Source organism: Notolabrus celidotus, chromosome 10, assembly GCF_009762535.1.
Source record: "Notolabrus celidotus isolate fNotCel1 chromosome 10, fNotCel1.pri, whole genome shotgun sequence".
In the NCBI taxonomy this organism is placed as follows: domain Eukaryota; kingdom Metazoa; phylum Chordata; class Actinopteri; order Labriformes; family Labridae; genus Notolabrus; species Notolabrus celidotus.
Window position 1 is genome coordinate 13265797 of NC_048281.1, and position 21636 is coordinate 13287432.

A 21636-nucleotide genomic window follows, 5' to 3' on the forward strand; every position below is an offset into this window, starting at 1 on the left:
CTTCACTTTTTATTCAGACTGAGGCTTACTAAGGAAATCAATCAATCTTTATTTGAATAGCGCTAAATCACAACAAACGTTATCTCAAGACGCTTTTACAAACATAGCAGGTCTAGACCATACTCTTAACAAAGAACCAACGTCAAGACAGGATACGATCCAGTCCCCTCTTACTGGCAGGACTCAATCTTATCTCATCTCAATCCACCATAAGCAGTACACCATAGTATTTAGCTAGTTTCAGCAGCAAGGAAAAACTTCCTTTTAATAGGTAGAAACCTCGTGAAAACCCAGAGGCAATGAATTTTAGCTTTTTTGATCCTCCATGAAGACAGACTGATTTATTTTAAACCAAGTCTGATTCTGAACAGTAACATCGTTTACAAATGCCAGGAAAACAGGTGCACTTTTGACCTTTTTTTCCCCTCTCTTTTTCTACTGTCTGATTCAGAACCAAAGGTGAGGGCTGGTGAGGATAAGGAACCATCAAAGGAAAAGTCTGGATCAGATCTGGTTAATACAGAAACAGAGAAAACTGTTCAAGGTTCTGACTCATCAGATACTCAACAGAACGGTGATCTCTCAAGCAAAACTGCAGAGGAAGAGTCCTCCAATGTTCCCGTTCAGAAGGATTCTGATAAAAAATCAGAAGAAGATTCCAGACCACAACAGACAGTAACTCACACAGAAGAAGCTAAAGACCAGCAAGAAACACACAACACCCAGCAGTCTGTGACTTCCTCATCAACTGAAGTCGACACCATCAACAACAAGAAGTCTCCAAATACTGCACAACAAAACCCAGCTGACGAAGAATCTGACAGCCAAACCCCAGAGGGAGGTCACAGTGAGGGGGGAAACTAGTGGAGATAAAGAACTGAGATAAAAGAGATCACTAAAGACGAAGGACAAAGACACACTACAGAAAGGTGAAGTTGATGAATCAGCCTCCATGCAATCGTTTCTCACTAGAAAGGAGAAAATTAGAGGCATCAGATACTGAAAGTGAAGTTGTAAGTCCTTCATCTATTTCTGTTGCCTTTTTCATACAAGATAAAAAGAGATACAGTGAACAGATGAACAGATGGACACTTGGTTGTAGGAAGTGAGAGCTCGAGGTGAAACTCAGAACAGACTGTTTAATTTCTTTTAGTTATATCTTTGTCTCTAACAATCCCAAGTATGTGTACTTTTTGTAAAATGTTAAATATCTGTGTTTTCATGTTTGACTAACAGCTGAGTTCTACAGTTTTTATATTGTTGTCTTTTTAATGATACAAAAAAGTATTTGTTTATCTTAATGTGTATTTTTATAAATTAGATAAAGAAGTTAAATATGTAACCATTGATTTAAAAGCACTAATGTTCTGAATGTAATGCTAAGACATTTAAGCTAACATATTCTGGAGCTGCAAGTTGAACGCTTCATTGAAGATGTTTTGTGAAAGAGAGATCATCTAAAACATTCATAGAGTGTTGATGGTCAGATTTTTCTTCTCCCTTTATTTACATTTAGACCAGTTTGTAGTGCTAATATTTTCTTGAAAATATTTTAAAGTTTTTAAGGAGCTCAGGGTTTAATGTTCACTACTTTTTGTGATTTTCTTGCTTGGATTTTAGTGCTAATATGAATGTTGTAAAGATGGACATGTTGTAATAGTTGTTGCACTGATAATCAAAACCTAGTAGAATTGTTTATGTCCTGTTTCTGCTCATTTTCTAAAAGAATAAACACCCCGATTTATGTAACTTTTCTAAAATTAATCAAAAAAATTGTTTCCAGGATACGTATGACTGTGGAAATGAAACACGGTGCATATGAAGTGATATAAGAGATAAATAAGGTAGTAAACACATCTTTAACCGGCACATGAACTGACACCAAGGCCCTCCATGAGAAGAAAAGGGACAAGCTCTCTGAGGCTCATCTGCCAGGTGGAGTGTTGAAAGTCAGTGAAAACATGATTCATCAAAGATTTAAGTAAGAGATGATTTATGAATAGCAGGTGGTTATGGGAATTAGAATCCTGACAGGGTGAGACAAGTGGAGGGGTCTTGTCACACCCTTAAGGGATTCTATACATTATCCCTTACTTAACGCTGTGGCTAAAAGTTATCAGTAGCGTTCTAAATTAACAAAAATTGTAGCAAAAACAACAGTTTCCGTCTCAGGCTGACTGGCTCTTGAGAGTCAGGAAATAATGACAGTAACCGGGCATAGACTGCCCAAGGAGCTACTGGGCCCCAACCATCTCTGACGGGGAAAAGAGGAGTAAGATCTTGTCCTGCAATCCAAACAATGGCAGCAGAGCTGGTGAGAGCATCTCTGAGTAGTTCATTGCTACGATCAAAGTTAATCACTGTCTTCAAGGGGTTCTGACCAACTAGAATCAAGTATTTAACTCAGCTGGGTGATGAGTAAGAAAGCTGAGTGGTGATGAAATGAACAAGTTCAAAGTTGTGATATTTGCCTTATCTATACTCAAAGGTGTTTACACTGCAAAGCCCAGAGAAGAGGGAAAGCTGAGTGAGAACAGAAATGTCAATATAAGTATTTGTGTCATGTTCATCTTGTCCAGCTTTACCTTCAATTCAAATCTCACTTTAATGTTGATTCATCCTGCAGGGAGCCTGATAAGAATCCTTTGGAAGATCAGTGTTTTTCATAATTCAATATCCACCATAATTGGTCACAAAAAATATTCACCATGTTGCAGGGAATTAAGTGTTAGATACTCAACATTTTATTGGGGAGAACACCCAGACACCCCTCTTGTTCCTGCTGCATTAATACATTTAAATTCACCCTAAACTCTGATTATGAGGGATTTGAAAGGAGGTGCCCTTTTTCTTTGTTTTCGCCCCTTTCCCTCAAGCATCCTGAGTAGTACACCACTGTGGAAGCTATATAGATAAATAATGTAAATAAATAAATTATTACATCATCATAATAACAACAGAAACAAATCAACACATTAAGATGCCGTGACCATCAGTAAGCTGAATCATTAATCAATGTAATGTTTGAGCACTAACTTGTACAACATAAAGATTTATAACTGAGTTGTTAGTTACTCAGCATATTTCAGTATGTTTCAGTCTCTTAAATTATTTCTGTTCTTCAATAACTTATTTCTGTTTCACGATCAGAAAGTGATGAAGGTCAGCCTGAAGAAATTGCATCTACTCCTTCTTCTCCTCAGTAATTCACCTTCTAAACAGGATTCAAGTCATCCCCCTAACATCAGCAAAGTTGATCCCTAGTTCATAAAACCTACAGATGTCCCACAGCCTGACTCCTCAGACACTGAGGAGCTAAACAACCAAGACCGAGTAAGTACACACAAATAATCTGAGTTTGGCAACTTGCGTGGGGGCGCACAGTCTTGTCTGAAATCTACTCCTGATCAGCTAGCTGTCATTACACAGATTTTTTATGTTGACCCTCTAGGCGATCATAACAGTTCAAAAAGAACTATGCTGGATTGACTGAAATGAAATCTGGTTCCGATGGTCACCTTCCCCTTAAGATGAATTGTAATACATCTCTGCTAAATTTTCAGGATTGGACAAAGTGACAGCTCTGGAAGAGGGAACTAGTCCTCCTGTTGAAGGTGCAGCAACACCCACCTCTGATCAGACAGCTGGCTGTTTCCCCTCAGGTGGTGCTGCGACCCCTGGTGACCATGCCAGCAATCAGAACAAGGACAAAGATTCAGAAAAAGGTAAAGCTGCTGGATATAGTCCTCTTGATAAGTTCAACAACAGTTTGCTCTAATAAATACAATAAGTAATGTGGAGTTGATCTTTTATCTTTCATTCTCTTACTGTAATTACTTACTAAACAATATGATTCTATATGATTCTGCCAAATGGCTGAGCCCTGACAGCAATTTAGAAATCAATAATGAAACACTCAGCTGTTTTATATATTCATTAGAAATGATAACCTTCATTTTTTCTCTCTATGCCTGTGAACAAATATTTTCAGTGACTTTAAAAATGAAGTCAGAATAAAATCTTTGTTGATCTTTTTTCCATCAATCAGCAAATTCCTCTATCAATGATTTCATTATTGTTTTTATTATTATTATATTATTATTATTATTATATTATTATTATTATTATTTGTATTATTATTATTATTTGTATTATTTGTATTATTTGTATTATTTGTATTATTATTATGTTTCAGTTATACTTTATGGATTATTCCTAGCTGGGATGTTTGACCCCTACTTACTAAACCAGCTTCTGTGCGACTCACTCTCTCACAGCATTTCCATACTTACTTTTTATGTTTAAGGTTCAGGAAGTACCAGTGCAGCAGCTGTTTCTTCTTCTTCATCTCCGGGTGCTGAGGCATCTCCTCAGCAGGATCCAAATCAACATGCTAACATGAACAATGGTGATCCAGAGACTCACCAGTACAAAACAAATGCAAAAGATGTCTCACAGTCTGACACAACAGACCCTCCAGAATACAATAAACAAGGCCAGGCTGATGAATCTCATTCTGATAATGAGTCTGCTGATGAACCTCCAGGTTTGTAAAGTACACTGACTGAGCTTGATGCAGAGCAGTCTTGGAAAAAAAGCAAATACAAAAGCATCAACTTCACTAGCAGAACATGAACAATACAATGTCTATGACACATGGTAATGTCTGTTGAACATATTTTAATAAAATGTGAACATTTTTCAAGTAAATGTCTAAGCGTATGTAGGATACAAAGCCGTCTGTGTTATGAGTTTTAGATCGAGGACTGCTTTTCTAAACTTAACTTCCAACCTTAGTGTTTTTTTCTGCTTGGTTTACGTCAGATTTCTAAGAGATGGTGCAAAACATGCAAGAACATTCTCATTTATTTATCACTGGTTATTCCTAACAATAATCAGTGATAAATGAGAGATTAGTAAAAGCACATTCAAACTGGAGGAGGAGCTATATTTCTTTTTCTTCACTTTTTATTCAAGATGAGGCTTACTAAGGCAATCAATCAATCTTTATTTGTATAGCGCCAAATCACAACAAACATTATATCAAGACGCTTTTACAAACATAGACCTAGCCTGCCAACAGAGCAGATCTGTTACTGGCAGAAAGACTGAAAAGGAAAAGTGAAGGAAAAAAATACTGTATTTTTTTGTGAGTGATGTGTTCATTTTGTGTTTCTTTATGTCATTATCTAATACTCTGGGTCAATTATTATGTTTAATCTTAAACAGTACCATGTGATATCATCAAAACTTGATTTGTAAGCCTTCTTAATTAAAATATAATAAACAACAACAAATAATTTGTTGAATTTAAAACCAACAAACAAATTTTATCCTTAAATCAAAAGCTAAAAGGTTGATAAAACATGCTAAACACTGTCATACATCTGACACACACACCAAGTGTTAAAGGCCTCCTGTGTGTGCCTACCATAGACTGTAAATAAAAAGTGTGTCTACATGTCAACACTGCCATCAAGTGGTGATAGCACTAAACGAAGTCATCTGTGGTTAGGCTGAAGAGAACTTGCGCACTGTATACCTCAGTGAATTAACCAACCTTAAAAGTAAATAATAAAACATTGAGTATTCTCTATGTTAACAGATTAGAAACAGAACAACTGCACTGAAGTGCCGTTGAACTCCTGGCACACATCTCTCACATTCCCTCACAACCGCCTTTAGAAAAAATGTCGTCGATACCAAACTGCCAAAGTAGAACTTCCGGTATGACTTCCAGCTTAAATCTCGTGTGAAGAAATTTGTAAAACATTTGAGGAAGAACTATGAAGTAATAATGTTCAAAACGCATTTTCCTCTAACCCCAATAATGAAGCTGTGAAACACAACTTTTTCATCAATTAAATATACCGTGTGGTATGAAGTGAAAGCCTGTTTGGTTGTATTTGTATTAAAAAAAGAATTAACATTGTCTTTACTCCATATTCTTGGACGTTTTTCACAAAAGTTGTTCAAAGTGTAAAGTGTGTAAGCAGAGGTGACAAGTAAAGAGGTACAAACACTTTGTTACCTTACTTAAGTGGAAATTTTGGGTATCAATACTTTATTGGAGTTATTATCTTAAAACCTACAAAAAACAAAAACCTATCCAGATAAACTGCACCATCTGGATAGAGTGAATTTGATTGTGGTTGGATGAGAAGTATGAACATGATACCCAAAATGCATTCATTTTCAATGGGCATAAAGGCGGCTGAAACAGCAACCCAAATATTTCAACATTAACATATTAATATAACATTATATTTACTATGGCCTTTAGAAACATGGAGCTGGGGTAGTGCACTATAGGCCCCTGTGGCGCAGCCTAAGCTTTTGTCCTTAAAGGCAATTTCTTCCACTTACATTACTTTCACTTTATACTTTCAGTAGTTTTGAAACCAGTACTTTTACACTTTTACTTGAGTAAAAAGCTTGAGTTGATACTTCAACTTCTCAGAAGTCTTTTTTAACCCTAGTATCTATACTTCTACTTGAGTAATGAATGTGAATACTTTTGACATCTTTATGTGTAAGTAATTTCATTCAACATTATCAAAGCATGTCAGCTCTGTGAAAAAAAGTAGAGTTTCGAACTTATTGTGAAGGTCCAAGAGACCGGAAATACTCAGGTGTCACACCTGAGAACAAACTCTTTCGTTGTACGTCTGCTTGTTATCTTTGCCCCACAGACACACCCCTTCCTTCAGCCTCAGCCTGAACTCTTCTTCGAGAAGTTTTGATGAAACCTGTCCGAACTTGTTCGAACAAAATAACAACCCATGAATCGGCGGTGCTGCTAAATCTGGAAGGAAGAGTGTGTTTGTTTATTCCTGCACCTGCGAACAAAGTGAAAGTAAATGTAAACGATGGCGGCTGCGTAACATACCTGTAATTTTTCTGCTCCTCTGAAATGGCTTATTTTCATTTCCTGGCCTATTTCATCTTTACCTCTTCCCTAGGTGAGTTTGAAAAGTTGGTGTTATTTAACTTGTCGTATGAAAACTACTGTGCAGAACTCCTCGTAGGCCTGAGTTAATTATTCGCCCGAAGTTGAGTTCAATAGTCCATAAAATCTTACTGCTAAAAAAAAGGGTAGCTACTCACTGCCTGTCTATAATTCTATATTCATGCAACCTGTTTTTAATTCCTTTCCTAAATATAATAATTGATTCGTTCGTTAGTTATAAACGTTTTATAGGAACACAGCATTACTTCTATATTACGTATGAAAAACTCACCTGATTATAAGGGTCCATTTATGATTGCTTTAATTGTTTGTTTTAACCATATATACAATATTTTACATGAACTTGTTTGGCCAAAACCATCTGTTTTATGTTTTAAATAAATATGAACCACATTATTACAACTAAATCAATCAAGCATTATTTACATAGAACCTTTCATACAAATCAAATGCAATTGAAAGTGCTTTACAGCGATTGAAAAAATAATTTAAATAATTTATAAAAAATATTTTAAAACAATAAAAAAATGTTATATATCACGAATTAACGTCAAACAGAAATTGAAATAGAAGTAGAGACAAAAGGGAAATAGTTAAGAAATAAGTAAATTAAAAATAAAACATGACAAGTTAAGACATTAAAAAGTCTAAGATAAATAAAAGCACTAAAATAGCATAAAACATAGTAATACTATCATATATATATATATAAATATATATAATATATATATATATATATATAATATATATATATATATATTATATATATATATTACATAATTTGCAGAGCTAAAAACAAATAAAAAACAGAATTTTTAATTAAATATAAAATGATAAAGGGTTAAAAAAAAGCCTAAAAAGAGCTAGACTACATAGATGGGTCTCTAATTGACCTTTAAAACTCTCAATATTCCGTGGCTCCTCTCAGATTCTCTGGCAGGCTGTTCCATCGCCTTGGAGCGTAGTGGCTGGAAGTAGTGTGAGAAACAGCTAAAAGATAGGATCTAAGAGCCTTCCTGGTTCACACACTAAAAGCATCTCTGAGATGTAGTCATGGTGCGAGGCCATCCAATTCCTTAAAAACTACTAAAATTATTTAAAAATCAATACAAACAGAAACAGGGAGCCAGTGTGCTCTCCTTCTGAGCAAACTAAGCAAACTTTAACCACTGCCAATCCTGTGTAATGCAAAATGCCATTGATCCAGGATTGGCCTTTTTATTCTCATTTATTATGATTACAAACATAAGATACATCTCTATAATTATACTGACATTTGCGACACCACTATTAACTATAGTCTTTAAAATGAAGTAGATTTGAATCAAAGCTCTTTGTCAGGATGTAGGAAGGGCTGAACAATAGTTTCAGATTATTTTTCTGAAGATTCCATCAGATTATTCTGGTCTCAGTTTGTATTGCTGAGCTCTTCAGGTGTTATCACACCCTTCAATATTAAGATATTTTTGACTCTTGGAAAGTAAATGGTACATATTTTCATCTCTCCATTCTCTACATGTGTCTAGTGGCTGGACAGTCTACAACATATTCCTAAGGGAACGAGTGGCCTTTTGAAGCCTGTCATATCTGGACAGCCCAATTCAATTCTGTGGAACATGACGGCAACAAAGTGGTGGAGTTTGATGGCAGAGAGCAACAAGTGTACAAACCCCTATAAAGACAGGATCACGCTCGACTGGCAAATGGCAGAACTTGATATCACCAGCCTCAGATTTGAGGACAGTGGAGTCTATGACCTGGAAGTAGAAATAAACCACAATTTAATTACTTCAAAATATAAACTGGAGGTCATAGGTACGTTTTTTAAATGTTTATTATGTTTTGTTTTTATTTAATTATGTCTTAAAAGAGTGAATCAATCAGTATCTGAATTCAGCTGAAAGTAGATTTAAGTAACTGTACACCTGCTGCACACTGGAGGTCAGGTCAGAACACAGACATGCTGGTATTAGATGTAACAGCACACTCTAGAGTGCAATACTGCTGTCATAGAATAGTTCTACAAGTAGCAGCAAGTGGCAACAATATAAAGCAACAACATGTTTCACTTTCAGTTTCTAGTTATTTATTTTGGCATCCATTTTACTTTTATTCCATTTCCACTTCTACTTTTGTTAGTCCACGTATCTTCAGCATTCTTTCTACTCTTATCTTATTCGTCCATTTATGTTGCTGTAGATGAACCAATTGTTCAACTGCCACAGTGATTCTATTTGACCTTCATTTTGGAAACCCCACAGAAAATGTACACGTTGGCCTTCAGTCAGGAAACATGCAGGACTGCTCTCTCCTACCCAAAAGTGTTGAAATCAGGTTAATTATCAACCTCTGATACGAGACCTTTAACATTTATTGTTGATTGACTTTACTTTTATGATGGCTTTGGCATCAGGAGAGAGACTGAGGGACTCTGCTCTCCATAAGATACTGTTTGTTAAAGCGTCTGAATACAGTGTATCTCCAGTGCCAAAGACAGAATGACTTTCACTCTCTTGTTTTACGGCACAAAGTCAGGTTAAAGACACTGATATCATGGCCTTCTCCACTAGTCAGTGTTAGATCCCCTTCTCCATGGCAGCATTCATTCCTCACTATGATTTCAGCTGATGTTAATCATACTGTAACATCAGTGTATACTATGATCTACTTTTAAACAAGAAGCCAGAGCAGTGGTGTACTCAGACTGTTTGAGGAGCAGCGGTGAAAAAAAAGAGCACATCCTTTCAAAGCCCTGTACTCACAGTTAAGGGTGAATTTAAATGTATTGATGCAGCAATAACAAGAGAGGGGTCAACATTTTGAGCAGCTAACACTTAATACCTTGTATTCTGATGAATACTCATGTGGCCATTTGTGCTGAAAATTAGACTATGAAAAAGGAAAACAAAAAACTATTTATTTATTTCTATATAATTGATTATATACCTTAATTCACATAACACAACATAATTAACAACATGGGTATCCAGAGGGCATGTACTAATGTTTTTTTTTTTACATTGGTGGGGCATCTAGAGGACACTTTTTTTTATACATTTTCCACTGAAAGGGAAACAGAGAAGGCCATTTTTAATGTTGTATCTACTTTTGTGGAAGCCAGGGGGGCACTTTAGCCTGTTTTCTTTCAGACATAATAGCACCGGGGGGATTTCCCTGCACCATGAGTAGACACTGAGTACACCACTGAGCTAGAGATACCTTATATTTTTTTTGAAGGTGTTTCTGCATGTGTTATTTTTTTCCATAGATGTAGTTATACACAAACACACATATGTATTCATTCATGTACTCATTTATGTGTTTATTTTTGTTTTCATTAAGACAAGGTTGCTAAGCCGACCATATCCTGTGAGATGAATGAAGGCAGCAGCTCGGACTTATCCAAAACCAAGGCGATGCTGCTGTGCTCTGCAGAGCCCCGAAAACCTGAGTCCTTGATGAAGTTTGAGTGGAACTCACAGGGAAATTTGCATCCCGGATCAAAGTTAACGATATCTCTGGGAGATAAACTTGATGAAGAAGAATACAGTGTTCAGTGAGCAACCCTCTGAGCAGTGAGACAGCTACATTCACAGCAAGAGAATGCTACCCCGGTATGATCTTTTAAAGCATTAACTGTAATATATGTGTGTTTTTTAGAATAAAAAAAGGCTTTTTCTTATTGCTAAGCTAAGTTTCAGAGTAACATTTTTGTTTTTGAGTGATACAAACAAGTGTATGAATAAGTTGGTGTAGCAAGGATTTCCAAAATGAATCAACCTTTGGTTTAGAATGTTGGCAGGACTTTGTGTTCAAAATATGGACTAAATTCTTTCTTTGTTACAGACAGTTGCACGACAGTCGCGTTAATTAATGATGAGTGTACTGTACTAAGTTGCTCTACCTTTTGCCTTGTTTTTCTGTACAGACAAAAGTTCATCTGCAGTTCTGGTAGCCTGCCTAAGCATACTTTGTCTTCTCCTACTTGGCACAGTGGTTGGCATAGTGTTCTGCAAACTGAGACAAAAAGGTACAGTCAAAATAAATGACACTTTAAGCAGAAAAACTGATACTAAAATATTTAATTTACTGAAGATCTACTTGAAGTTCTTACTTGATGTTCACCATACATATTGTTTTCATGATTTTCAGATATTCTTAAAGCTTTGTGTTACAGTTCAGGATCAGTATTTTTGAACACTTGCTGATGTAAAACACTAACACACACTTTCTGTCTCCTTCTTCTGTCCTCTCATGTTCACCTCCAGCATGTTTTGCCCAAAAACACTCAAATGATTTGGAAAAAACGTCACAAACTGAAAGTATGATACTGTCTCATCTCAGTCGCATATAAAGGACTGTGTCTGTCATTTTTACATTTATTTTGCTTCAAGTTCTGTTCTGTGTAAGATATATTTTCCCTTTCTCTGTTGGTTTCAGAGTCAGATAAGAAGACGGCTCCAATTGAAGAAAATAGACGTCTTCTTCGGAGAGATGAAACACTTCCATCTCATCAACGTTTGGTCCAAGATCATAACATGAGCCCTGATCACCCTGATATCAGCCGGAAAGAAAACAATGACTCAGACGTGGATACAGGCGAGGGTAAAATCTGCTGAATGTTTGTTACAACTTAAATTCCAAAAACTACACTTGTGCTGAAAAATGAATGGGATTTAATTGTGAGCTTTTTAAAATTAAGGTTATACTCCAATACTTTTATTTTGAGGACTGAACAAGAAAATAACTTTTATATTTATTCCAGCAGCTGAACATAACACAGAATGTTATTTATTATATACCATAAGTAAAATTTCAAATGAAGTGTTCTGTTTTTGACCTTTCACTCTTTCCAGGGAATTACAGAAATAATCATGAGTTTTTTGAAGGAATGGCAAAAGAAGGACAGAATATTCCACCCAAAGGCCAAGGTATTTTTTAATGCAAAAATATATTACTATCTAACAGCCAAACATTACACAGCTCTCAATTGTATTGTTTGATATCAAAACTGTTTGTGTGATTCTGTCACATGGCACATTTATTTTTTTTATCTTTTTTTTTTGGGTTTGGGTTTTAGCAAGTCGTGATGTGCACAACAAACATGATCAAGATGCAAACCAGCTCAAAGAACCTGCAGACGTCAAACTGCCTGAGAACTCCGACACTGAGAAGGCAAACAACCAAGACCGAGCCAGTACACCCGGAGAATCTGGTGAGGAGGCACAGTCTGGTCTGACACCTGAAGAGGCCTCACAGTCTAATCATTCAGACTGTGAGGGTAACAATGAACCAGGCCCAGCTGGTGATCCAGGCCAATCACAAGAAGACGAGCAGTCTGCTTTGAAACCTGCTCCTGAGCTGCATGGTTTGGAAACAACATGTTATGAGTCGGATACAGAAAAGTTGAGGAAAAAACACAATCTGAAAGGTGAAAACCACACACACACCACACACACACCACACACACACACACACACACACACACACACACACACACACACACACACACACACACACACTGCTTCTGTGTGGTTCAGCCAGTTGATGCATTTATTTTATTCATGATTTGGGTTCAGAAAGTTGTCATGTTCTCTACAAAGGTGATCCAAATGCAGTCCAGCCCAAGGAACCTGCAGACATCCCACCGCCTGACTCCTCAAACACTGCAGAGGCAAACAATCAAGAACAAGTCAGTACACCCAAGAATCTCATAAAGAGGCAGAGCCTGGTCTGAAACCTGAAGAGGCCACACCATCTAAACATTCAGACTCTGAGGGTAACAATAAATCGGACCCAGCTGATGTTTGGGCCAATCACCAGAAGACAAGCCAGACGAACAGCCAGGTTTGGAAACTACATTATATGATGAGGTGCACTGTCTGATCTGGAATCTGCTCTTGATCAGCTAGCTCTCTTTACACAACATGTTTCTGTTGACCCTCTAGGCCACCATAAGTTAAAAGAATAACTATGCTGGACTTAGTGAAATGAAAGGTGGTTCTGACGGTCACCTTCCCCTCAGGATGGTAATACGTCTTTGTTAAATTTTTAGGGTCCGATGAAGGGATGGGGCAGGACGGTGGAAACAGTCCTCCTGTTGTTGATGCAGCAACACCCACCTCTGATCCGTCAGTTCACCGTTACCCTGCAGGTGGTCATACGACCCCTGGTGACCATGCCAGCAATCAGATCAAGGACAAAGATTCAGAACAAGGTAAAGCTGCTCTAGTCTTCTTAATAAGTTCAACTTAATGTTTTTACAGTTGATAAAACTAAGAAGTGTGTTGGCTCAAATAAATACAAAAAGTTATGTGGAGTTTCTAATTAATTTCAATTTAAAAAAACAATGATAAAACACTTCAGCACTCAGTAGATATATTTATTGTTGATGATTTGTTAACAGTACAGATCAAAAGTGATCAAATTTAAGGAATTAAAGTGAGTATTAAGGAATCAAAGGAAGTATGTGTCATGAATTACTTTGATTCAAATATTCTCTCCCCCATCACCAGGTGTGGACGGGATGCCACCAGAAGGTAACACCAAAATAAATGTGATTTATTATGATTTCAACACAATAAAAGGAGCTAGAAAATAAGTGGGTTGGTTTTAACTGTTCACTCTTTTCAGGATACGTCCGTTCAGAGAAAACAGGATAGAAAGATGTGTATCAGAGATGGACCGCCTGCACTCATGAGGGGCAGAGGTAATTCGTGGAAAGTTGATTGTTTGCTCAGTAGTACCTACATAACTCGAATTTTCTTTATCAAAATCACAAAAACATGAAGTCTTGTAATGTAAGTTAGTGTAACCAGTAAATTATTGTCATTTTTGTTTATAATGGATTTAAATATGAAGTCATATTAAAATAATTGTTGATACATTTTCTGCCAGTCAGCACATTTCTCAATCAATGTGTTGTTTCCGTTGTACTTAACATATTACTTCTAAATCGGATGTTTGGTCCCTACTTACTAAACCAGCTTCTGTGTGATTCATTCTCTCACAGCACAGTCTGACACAACAGACCCTCCAGAGAAAAATAAACAAGGGCAAACTGATGAATCTCATTCTGACAATGAGTCTGCTGATAAACCTCCAGGTTTGTAAATCTACTGACTGAGCTTGATGCAGAGCAGTCTTGTCAAATACAAAAGAATCAACTTCATTGGCAGATTACATACAATACAATGTCTATTATATATTATTGTAATGTATGTTGACATTTTTCCAAGTAAATGTCCAAGCGTATGTCGGTTACATAGCCGTCTGTATTATGAGTTTTAGATTTCTGCCTGCTTTTCTAAACTTCACTTCTAACTTAAATGTTTTTTTCTGCTTACTTTACTTCAGATTTCTAAGAGATGGTGCAAAAAATGCAACAACATTATCATTTATTTATCACTGATTATTCCTAACAACAATCAGGACAAATGAGAGATTAGTAAAAGCACATTCAAACTGGAGGAGGAGCTATATTTGTTGTACTTTACCTTTTATTCAGGCTGCAGCTTACTAAGGAAATCAATCAATCAATGAATCAATCTTTATTTATATAACGCAAAATCACAACAAACGTTATCTCAGGACACTTTAAAAACACAGCAGGTCTAGACTGTACTCTATGTTAAATGATTAACAAAGACCCAACATCAAGACAGGATAAGATCCAGTCCCCTCTTACTGACTTCCTGATCTTATCTCATCTCAAGCCACCATGAGCATCACACGCGCAGTATTTAGCTAGTTCCAGCGGCAAGGAAAAGCTTCCTTTAACAGGCAGAAACCTTGAGCAGAACCAGACTCCTGTTAGACAGCCATCTGCCTCGACCGAATGCATGAGGCAATTTATGTTAGCTTTTTTGATGTACACCATACATACTGTTTTCATGATTTCAGATATTCTAAAAGCTTTGTGTTACAGTTCAGGATCAGTATTTTTGAACACTTGCAGATGTAAAACACTAACACACACTTTCTGTCTCCTTTTCTGTCCTCTCATGTTCACCTCCAGCATGTTTTGCAAAAAAACACTCAAATAATTTAGAAAAACAGTCAGAAACTAAAGGTATGATACTGTCTCATCTCAGTCTCACATAAAGGACTGTGTCTGTCATTTTCTGTTATCAGTCTGAAAGAAAACAACGAATCAAACATGTATAGAGGTGAAGGTAAAATCTGCTGAATGTTTGTTACAACTTTAATTCCAAAAACTACACTTGTACTGAAAAATGCATAGGATTTAACTGTCAGCTTTTTAAAATTAAGGTAATGTGCTAATACTTTTATTTTGATGGCTTTAAAGAGAGGACTGAACAAGGAAACAATTTTAATTCTTATTCAAGCAGCTGATGAGGATGAGAAGCCAACAAAACATAAAACAGAATGTTATTTATTATACACCATAAGTCAAGCTGTAAATTAAGTGTATTGTTTTTGACCTTTCACTCTTTCCAGGGAATTTAAGAGAAAGTCGTATATTACTATCTAACAGCCACATTACACAACTCTCAATTGTATTGTTTGATATCAAAACTGTTTGTGTGATTCTGTCACATGGCACATTTATTTTCTTCTTTTTTACTTTTTTATGGTTTGGGTTTTAGCAAGTCGTGATGTGCACAACAAACATGATCAAGATGCAAACCAGCTCAAAGAACCTGCAGACGTCAAACTGCCTGAGAACTCCGACACTGAGAAGGCAAACAACCAAGACCGAGCCAGTACACCCGGAGAATCTGGTGAGGAGGCACAGTCTGGTCTGACACCTGAAGAGGCCTCACAGTCTAATCATTCAGACTGTGAGGGTAACAATGAACCAGATGCAGCTGGTGTTGAAGCCCAATCACCAGAAGGTAAGTAGTCAGGTTAAGGTTATTTTTACTTTAAAAATATATGACTAACAGCCATCATTCATTAATTTATTCTTTTTTTTATTTCATCTACATAACCACAAAAGAAACAAGTCAACACTGTTGTTTTTCTTATAAGCTAATTTATTATTTCAATATGTTGTTAAAGCATGACTTTTTACAAACATCAACTGTGTTGTTTTATATCAAGACTCATTCTGTGAAGTTCAGTCACTTGATGCATTTATTTTATTCATAGTTTGTGTTCAGAAAGTTGTCATGTTCTTTACAAAGGTGATCAAAATGCAGTCATTCCACTGTCTGACTCCTCCAACACTGAGGAAACAAACAACGAAGATCGAGCCAGTCCACTCAAAGAATCTAGTGAGAAGTCACAGTCTGATCGTTCAGACTCTGAGGGCAACGAACCAGACCAAGCTGGTGATCCAAGCCAAATACCAGAGGACAAGCAGTCTAATCTGAAACCTGCGCCTGTAAAGCCAGGTTTGGAACAACATTTTATAAGTCAGATACAGAGAAGTTGAGGAAAAAAACACAATCACAAAGGCGAATACAACCCTTTGCTGTATTTGAATGACTTTCACTGACTTCAAAATGATTTCTTCCTTCATCTTAGTATGACATTATTTTAGTAATTAAGTCATGTTTTTAATATTTTAGTTCTTTAATAATTAGTTTTATGTAGTGAACTTCAGTAACCCTTATCAGTCTTAAAGAGAACAGTGATTCAGACTTGGACACAGAGAAAGTTAAAAGCTGCTGAATGTTTATTTAAAGGTTAGGGCCCTGTCAAACCATGACGATTTAGCCAGTGTATGCCGGCACATAAAAAAAATGGCGAACACGCTGGCGTACGTCGCATAAGTCATCGGTAAGTTTTGTATAAGTTAAGAGCACGCTGGAGGACGCTGGTATATGATGAAGTACGGCGAGTACGTCGTTTTACTGCAGCGTAAGGATCATACGTCCAGCACACGCCTGCCATAAGTTGTAGGTAAGTTATGCGGTTGTTGACACACGTTCACACGTGGAGCTGTGTGTCTGCATGTGTGTGTGTGGGTGGGAGAAGCCTTTGAGCCAGAGGTACGCTAGACTTTATCGTTGTCTGTCTTTTGCTGTGCCATCACACATCAAGCTGATGAATACATGAACCTTTTCTCCGCAGTGACAGAAACCACTGACTGTGGCCCCAGTAGCTACATATGAACAATTAAATTAAACGAGAAATAGGAACAGTTCACCTGCTGTGGCCTGGATGCACACTCTCACACCTTCCTCATGGTCCGCGTGCCCGCTTGTGCGTAAATCAAATGTCTCCGGTGGTATTGCTGCAGGGGCTACTGTCATTGGTTTTGGACTTTGCCTCGGACAGACAACTTCTCATGGCTGTTTTGATGTTGTTTTAGATGCTGAATCTGCGCTCTGCTGCCACACTGGAGATTGGAATTGCAAGCGCCACTTCAGCCAAGGTTTTGAAATTAGGTTCTCCAAGTGAAGTCATCAGAAGTCGGCAAGAATGAGGGGTTTTCTGATTCCGCAAGCACTCGCTTCAGCGGGAGGAAATCCCGCTGTATGCGCTCCTTCTGCACCAGTGGTTAAGCTGCACCGGTCTGTGACCCGTAGTGGTCACAGACGCGCTCCAAAGCCTCCTTTCCGGAACTCTTCAACGCGCTGTCAGCACCCGGATTGCGAGATGCATTGAGTACGGTGTCCAGGTCAGAGATGATGCTCGGATGGGAATCTTTTTTTAATTGATTTGGTTACCTCCGCGATGTATACTCTGTGCGTAAAGTTGAAAATGTCTGCGCGTCTGCATGTGTGAGTGTGACGCCGCAGAACTTGCCGGCTTGTGAGGCCCCGTTGAATTTTTTCTCAGCCTCACCTGGCCCATTCTTGTAAGAGCAGAGGCTGTGTTCCTGCTGGTTTCACTCCTCTGACACTCTCCATGGCTCATCCTGTTCTTACAAAGAGACTGAAAAGTTTTTAACAACACACTTTGTTTAATTACTAATGCAAGTGCATCTAATACATTGTCATTAATGAGCGGCAGCCTTTTTATACACTTTGTTGGCGTTCTTACGCTGCCGTGCGCTTTGCACAAGTGGACTGTCGTTGGGCATAAGTTATGAATAAGCTATGTATACGCCCAAAATTGAAAAAAACGTCAGCGTAGGAGGCCTTTTGATACGTTGGGAAAACGTTGGCTAAATCGTCAAGGTGTGACAGGGCCTTTAGCAGATGTTACAAAATGTAAAAAGTGGTTGTGTGCTCCAGCTGTTCCAAAATCTGAGTTATAGTAATTTAAGAAAAAACAAATGTCATAAGGATGAAAGAACATTTTGTATTTCTAATTTTTCCCTATCAGTAGTCTGCATTTGTTATTCATAAACAAGCTGAATCAAAAATCAGTGTATTTTTTAAGCACTTTTTTATGTTTAAGGTTCAGGAAGTACCGATGCAGCAGTTGTTTCTTCTTCATCTCCGGGTGCAAAGGCATCTCTTGAACATGATCCAAATCCACATGATAACATGAACAATGGTGATACAGAGACAGACCAGCACGAAAAAACTGCAAAAGATGTCCCATGGTCTGACACAACAGACCATGCAGAGAAAAATAAACAAGGGCAAACTGATGAATCTCATTCTGACAATGAGTCTGCTGATAAACCTCCAGGTTTGTAAAGTACACTGACTGAGCTTGATGCAGAGCAGTCTTTTAAAATACAAAAGAATCAACTTCATTAGCAGATTACATACAATACAATGTCTATTATATATTATTGTAATGTATGTTGACATTTTTCCAAGTAAATGTCCAAGCGTATGTCGGTTACATAGCCGTCTGTATTATGAGTTTTAGATTGCGACCTACTTTTCTAAACTTCACTTCTAACTTTAGAGTTTTTTTCTGCTTGGTTTACTTCAGATTTCTAAGAGACGGTGAAAAACATGCAACAACATTATCATTTATTTATCACTAGTTATTCCTAACAATAATCAGGACAAATGAGAGATTAATAAAAGCACGTTCAAACTGGAGGAGGAGCTATATTTGTTGTACTTCACTTTTTATTCAGACTGAGGCTTACTAAGGCAATCAATCGATCAATCAATCAATCTTTATTTGTACAGCGCCAAATCACAACAAACGTTATCTGAAGACGCTTTTACAAACAAAGCAGGTCTAGACCATACTCTATGTTAAATTATTAAAAAAGACCCAACATCAAGACAGGATCTGATCCAGTCCCCTCTTACTGGCAGGACTCAGTCTTATCTCATCTCAATCCACCATGAGCATTACACCATAGTATTTAACTAGTTACAGCTGCGAGGAAAAACTTCCTTTTAACAGGCAGAAACCTCGAACAGAACCGGACGCATGTTAGACAGCCATCTACCTGAACTGAAATTAGTCAATGAATGTAAGGTTTTTTGATCCTCCATGAAGACCGACTGATTCATTTTAAACCAAGTCTGATTCTGAACAGTAACATCATTTACAAATGCCAGGAAAACAGGTGCACTTTTTGACTTTTTTTTCCTCTCTTTCTACTGTCTGATTCAGAACCAAAGGTGAGGGCTGGTGAGGTTGAGGAACCATCAAAGGAAAATTCGGGATCAGATCCGGATAATACAGAAACAGAGAAAACTGTTGAAGATTCTGACTCATCAGATAATTAACAGAACGGTGATCTCTCAGGCAAAACTGCAGAGGAAGAGTCCTCCAATGTTCCTGTTCAGAAGGATTCTGATTAAAAATCAGAAGAAGATTCTAGACCACAACAGACAGTAACTCACACTGAAGAAGCTAAAGACCAGCAAGAAACACACAACACCCAGCAGTCTGTGACTTCCTCATCAACTGAAGTTAACACCAGCAACAACAGCAAGTCTCTAAATACTGCACAACAAAACCCAGCTGACGAAGAATCTGACAGCCAAACCACAGAGGCAGGTCTAGTCTAGAAACTAGTGGAGATAAAGAAGTGAGATAAAAGAGATCACTAAAGACGAAGGACAAAGACACACTACAGAAAGGTGAAGTTGATGAATCAGCCTCCATGCAATCGTTTTTCACTAGAAAGGAGAAAATTAGAGGCATCAGATATTGAAAGTGAAGTTGTAAGTCCTTCATCTATTTCTGTTGCCTTTTTCATACAAGATAAAAAGAGATACAGTGAACAGATGAACAGATGGACACTTGGTTGAGGAAGTGAGAGCTCAAGGTGAAACTCAGTACAGACTTTGGTTCATTTCTTTTAGTTATATCTTTGTCTCTAACAATCCCAAGTATGTGTACTTTTTGTAAAATGTTAGATATCTGTGTTTTCATGTTTGACTAACAGCTGAGTTCTACAGTTTTTATATTGTTGTCTTTTTAATGATACAAAAAAGTATTTGTTTATCTTAATGTGTATTTTTAATAAATTAGATAAAGAAGTTAAATATGTAACCATTGATTTAAAAGCACTAATGTTCTGAATGTAATGCTAAGACATTTAAGCTAACATATTCTGGAGCTGCAAGTTGAATGCTTCATTGAAGATGTTTTGTGAAAGAGAGATCATCTAAAACCTTCATGGTGTTTTTTTTCTCCCTTTATTTACATTTAGACCAGTTTGTAGTGCTAATATTTTCTTGAAAATATTTTAAGTTTTTAAGGAGCTCAGGGTTTAATGTTCACTACTTTTTGTGGTTTTCTTGCTTGGATTTTGGTGCTAATGTGAATAGCAGTAAAAGTTGTGAAGATGGACATGTTGTAATAGTTGTTGCACTGATCATTAAAACCTAGTAGACTTGTTTATGTCCTGTTTCTGCTCATTTTCTCAAAGAATAAACACTCTGATTTATGTAACTTTTCTAGAAATGTTGTATATAATTAATCAAAAAACTTGTTTCCAGGATACATATGACTGTGGAAATGAAACACGGTGCATATGAAGTGATATAAGACATAAATAAGGTAGTAAACACATCTTTAACCGGCACATGTACTGACACCAAGGCCCTCCATGAGAAGAAAAGGGACAAGCTCTCTGAGGCTCATTTGCCAGGTGGGGCCATGAAGTCAGTGAAAACATGATTTTTCATAATTCAATTTCCACCATAATTGGTTACAAAATATTTAGCTTGATGCAGGGAATTAAGCATTAGATGCTAAATTTTTTTAGACACCCCTCTTGTTCCTGCTGCATCAATACATTTAAATTCACCCTAAACTCTGATTATGAGGGGTTTGAAAGGAGGTGCCCTTTTTCTTTGTTTGTGCCCCTTTCCCTCAAACATCCTGAGTACACCACTGTGGAAGCTATATAGATAAATAAGTAAGGGATAATGTATGGTCAGCAGGTTGTTATGGGAAAAATAATCCCGACAGGGAGAGGCAATCCCTGTTTGGATTCTAATTTGCATGACCACCCGTTTACTATATACAGCATATCCCTTACATGGAACTCCAACAGTGTGAATAGGACAGGTTGAGGGGTCTTGTCTGAATGCTGTGCAACTTGTTAGAGAAAATACAGCCCATGAGCTGTTAAATTATTTTTCACACTGTTAGAGTACCATGCAGGCTATGTGTACAAATAATGGTAGAGTTTTAAACTTATTGTGAGGGTTGGGGATATCAAGAGACAGGAAGTTCTCAGGTGTCACACCTGGGCAAAAAAAACTTTCGGTTAGATATCTTCTTATATTTTATGACCTGGGCACACCTCTTTTCTAAACCTGAGATTCTACTCCAAGAGAAGTGGCTGCGTAGGAAACCTGGGATTTTTCTCCTCT

At 37.2% G+C, this 21636-nt stretch overlaps 2 protein-coding genes across 4 annotated transcripts in view; both read left to right on the plus strand.

Moving 5' to 3' along the window:
• The window catches only part of LOC117820185 (cell surface glycoprotein 1-like), a 30672-nt gene extending 9965 nt beyond the window's left edge, over nt 1-20707 (plus strand). Inside the window, exons 13-14 of one of the 3 annotated variants that reach the window (XM_034693873.1) lie at nt 12051-12401; nt 12574-12734. In XM_034693873.1, coding sequence (XP_034549764.1) covers nt 12051-12401; nt 12574-12707 — 485 coding nt within the window. In that variant the 3' untranslated portion in view covers nt 12708-12734. Of the gene's footprint in view, nt 1-451; nt 1750-12050; nt 12402-12573; nt 12735-19843 lie in introns of those variants that run through there. The other 2 variants (XM_034693875.1, XM_034693874.1) reach the window with 2 other exon arrangements.
• On the plus strand, nt 12708-20656 carry LOC117820187 (dentin sialophosphoprotein-like). Its single transcript, XM_034693876.1, has 9 exons — nt 12708-12817; nt 13026-13187; nt 13486-13509; nt 13604-13679; nt 13983-14075; nt 15580-15828; nt 16120-16329; nt 18287-18523; nt 19418-20656. The coding sequence occupies exons 2-9, from the start codon at nt 13032-13034 to the stop codon at nt 19531-19533; spliced, it is 1161 nt and encodes a 386-aa protein (XP_034549767.1). The 5' UTR covers nt 12708-12817; nt 13026-13031; the 3' UTR covers nt 19534-20656.
• Nucleotides 20708-21636: the final 929 nt, after the last annotated feature.